Below are 3016 nucleotides of genomic sequence, written 5' to 3' on the forward strand. Positions count from 1 at the left end.
CATGTTAATTTCACTGCTGAGTCAATGAAATTGAATGAGAGATGAATGAATTGTCTTAAGGCTTTAGTGTGAGTACAAAAACATCTGTAGTCAGAACAGGACTCCGCAGATGGATTTTACTAATGAAAAATAAGTAATACACCTCTGAGGAAATTCACATTTATGATTATTTTTCACTTCTAAAATCTAAATGCGCTGAAATTGCAAAAGCTGTGAACAGTTACTGAAAAGATACCCCCCAAAAAAACAAATATTTTGCATAATACCCCCAAAAAGTAAAATATTGGACCTGGCAGTTGGGAAAATTACCCCAAAAAGATAGTGTGGCTTAATAATAAATCTAAGAGAGATAAGAGATAAGATAAGATAGAACTTTATTAATCCCTCGGGTGGGTTCCTCTGGGAAATTCGATTTCCAAAAAAAGCACAGCAACGACCGAAGTTACAGTTACAGAATTGTTATATATATATATATATATATATATATATATATATATCGTTAGCTTCATAGCATAAGTGCCTAAGTCATTTTTTGGTCAAATTGAGATTTTTGCCTAACTTTACTCCCCTACCACTGCTGCATCATCCTGTCCGTCTGCCTATGTCATTGGCCAATCACAACACTCATAAGAGTCAAAAAACATACTTGCCTAAGTCATTCATTTGACTTAGGCAGTTTTACCATTGGACTTAGGCAGTTTTGCTACAATCAATTTGACTTAGGCAGTTTTGATGTATGCAAAATGGCTGATAAGAAGAAGAGGTTGACCGCAAGTGAAGCCCTTGCTCTTCTTTTTGATTCATTTACATCTGGTAAAAGTTCATATTTTTTTAGTTTTTTGGTCACTAAATGTATTTTCATTCAATCAAAGAGGTTATGACCATGTTAAAAGATTACTTTTTTGTTGCAAACAAAGTATGATGGCTAGCTAACATTAGCGTTAGTAGTGTAGCATTAGCATAGTAATGTAGTACAAGCTAGCAGCTAGCTAACAGCAGCATGCTACCAGAGTAAATCTTTGGCAATTTCAAAGGCAATTTGAGCATTTTCAGCAAGTTTGCAAATTATATTATGTTTCAAACATTTGCTTTTTATTAGGAGGAGAGTCTAAGGACGGGGGACGCCCTGGGTTCATTGTTAATTGTTAAATTGGACTTTATATTGACTGTGTTCAAATGACTGATACTGGTTGAACTCTATTGCCAGTAATATTCATGTAGCCCTTTGAGGCGACTGTTGTTGTGATTTTGGGCTATACAAAAATAAATTGATTTGATTTGATATTAATAGTACTTATTTTTTTTATTTATTTTTTTACATAGCAGACATTTTGACTACACAAGTAGATTTAGATGTCATCTTGATTTACCATTTTAAGATACTCCAACAGCATTTTATTTTCTGTTGTATCATCAGGAAAGGAAGTTGATGTGAACTTAGAGGAGTTGGTGGATATAGATGAGGGAGAAGGAGGAAATTATGTTGATATGGGGCAACAGACTGATAAGCAGCCAGAGGAAGGAGAGGAAGATGAAGGAGAGGAAAAGAAAGGGGAAGGAGAGGAAGATGAAGGAGAAGAAAAGGAAGGGGAAGGAGAGGAAAAGGAAGGAGAAGGAGAGGAAGATGAAGGAGAGGAAAAGAAAGGGGAAGGAGACGAAGATGAAGGAGAAGAAAAGGAAGGGGAAGGAGAGGAAAAGGAAGGAGAAGGAGAGGAAGATGAAGGAGAGGAAAAGAAAGGGGAAGGAGACGAAGATGAAGGGGAGGAAGAGGAAGGAGGGGAGGTGGAAGCAGAGGAAGAGGAAGCCAGTCCAACCCCCAGCACTTCTGCTGTTCGTCACAAGCGTCCACTGCCCCATACGTGGAAGAAAAATGTCATCAAAGAAAAGCGTCTGAAGGGAGAGAATTACAAGAATACAATGGGACAGGAGAGACCACCAAAGGCCATGGGCCCACCATGCACATCACAGCACTGCTTCAAGTCAACGAAAAGAAGTTGTGAGCTACTGACTGAAGTTGAGAGAAGAGGAATCTTCAACAATTTCTGGTCCATGCCTTCCTGGGAGACACGCAAGGTGTATATCCAGACTGTTGTTGAAAATGTGCCCATAAAACAGAAGAAAGGTGGTGTTGATTCAAGGAGAACAACATCTCTGCTATACCACCTGCAACTCTCAGATAGATGCAAAATACCTGTGTGCAAAAATCTTTTCTGTTCCACACTTGGTATTGCCCTGAGAACCATTGGATCATGGTTAACTGCAGGCATGAAACCCAACACTCATACCCAGCCCAACCCCAAGATCAACAAGACTGGTCCTCATATGCCAATATCAGATGGAGACCAGGCCTTCCTGAAAGAGTGGCTCTCTGGAATACCTACAGTCCCATCCCATTACTGCCGCCAGGTTCCCTCTTATCAGAACAAGAAGTTCCTGGAGCCAGGAACAGTTTTGAGAGAGCTTCACAAGGAATACCAGAATGCTGCCAATGAGAATGGAAAGCGTGCTGTGAGTGAGACATACTTTTTAGAAACAGGATCCTGACCGTGCCTTTTCCCCCATCCAGGTGTGAGTGGGCTCTGTGTAGGAGGTACAGGATGGCATCCTCCACTCCGACACCCACCTTGTATGCAAACTGTAGTGGGTCCTGGGCATGTTGTACCTGTGGTCGGAGGAGGTTGAGGAAGAGCCGCTCTAGAGTCTTCATAAGATGTGACGTCAGTGCCACCGGTCGGAAGTCATTCAGCTCATTGGGCCGGTTCCTTTTGGGGACCGGGACGATGCAGGATGTCTTCCATAGGGCGGGCACTCTCCCCAGTCGCAGACTGAGGTTGAAGACTCGTTGTAGCTGTAACACCGGAGCGGAAAGGCTGATTATGTTTCCAAGATGGTTTGTGTTTTTTAAAAGGAAGGAAACCTTCCTCAAAACGGGCAGAGCAGTGGAGCCGCCAAGGGAAAGCACACAATTTAAACTGTAAGATTAAAAATATAATTTATTATATTTAAATAGTTAAAA

General features: G+C 41.0%; 1 protein-coding gene across 1 annotated transcript; it reads left to right on the forward strand.

The window, feature by feature from the left end:
• Positions 1-503: 503 nt before the first annotated feature.
• Positions 504-2544, forward strand: LOC147322263 (uncharacterized). The gene is made up of 2 exons (XM_086305036.1): positions 504-813; positions 1418-2544. The coding sequence occupies exons 1-2, from the start codon at positions 744-746 to the stop codon at positions 2542-2544; spliced, it is 1197 nt and encodes a 398-aa protein (XP_086161162.1). The 5' UTR covers positions 504-743.
• Positions 2545-3016: the final 472 nt, after the last annotated feature.

This window comes from Aulonocara sp. 'chitande type north' Nkhata Bay, linkage group LG9, assembly GCF_057382095.1.
Source record: "Aulonocara sp. 'chitande type north' Nkhata Bay isolate Kocher_YH1m ecotype deep benthic linkage group LG9, A_spYH_male_GT1.1, whole genome shotgun sequence".
Taxonomy (NCBI): Eukaryota; Metazoa; Chordata; class Actinopteri; order Cichliformes; family Cichlidae; genus Aulonocara; species Aulonocara sp. 'chitande type north' Nkhata Bay.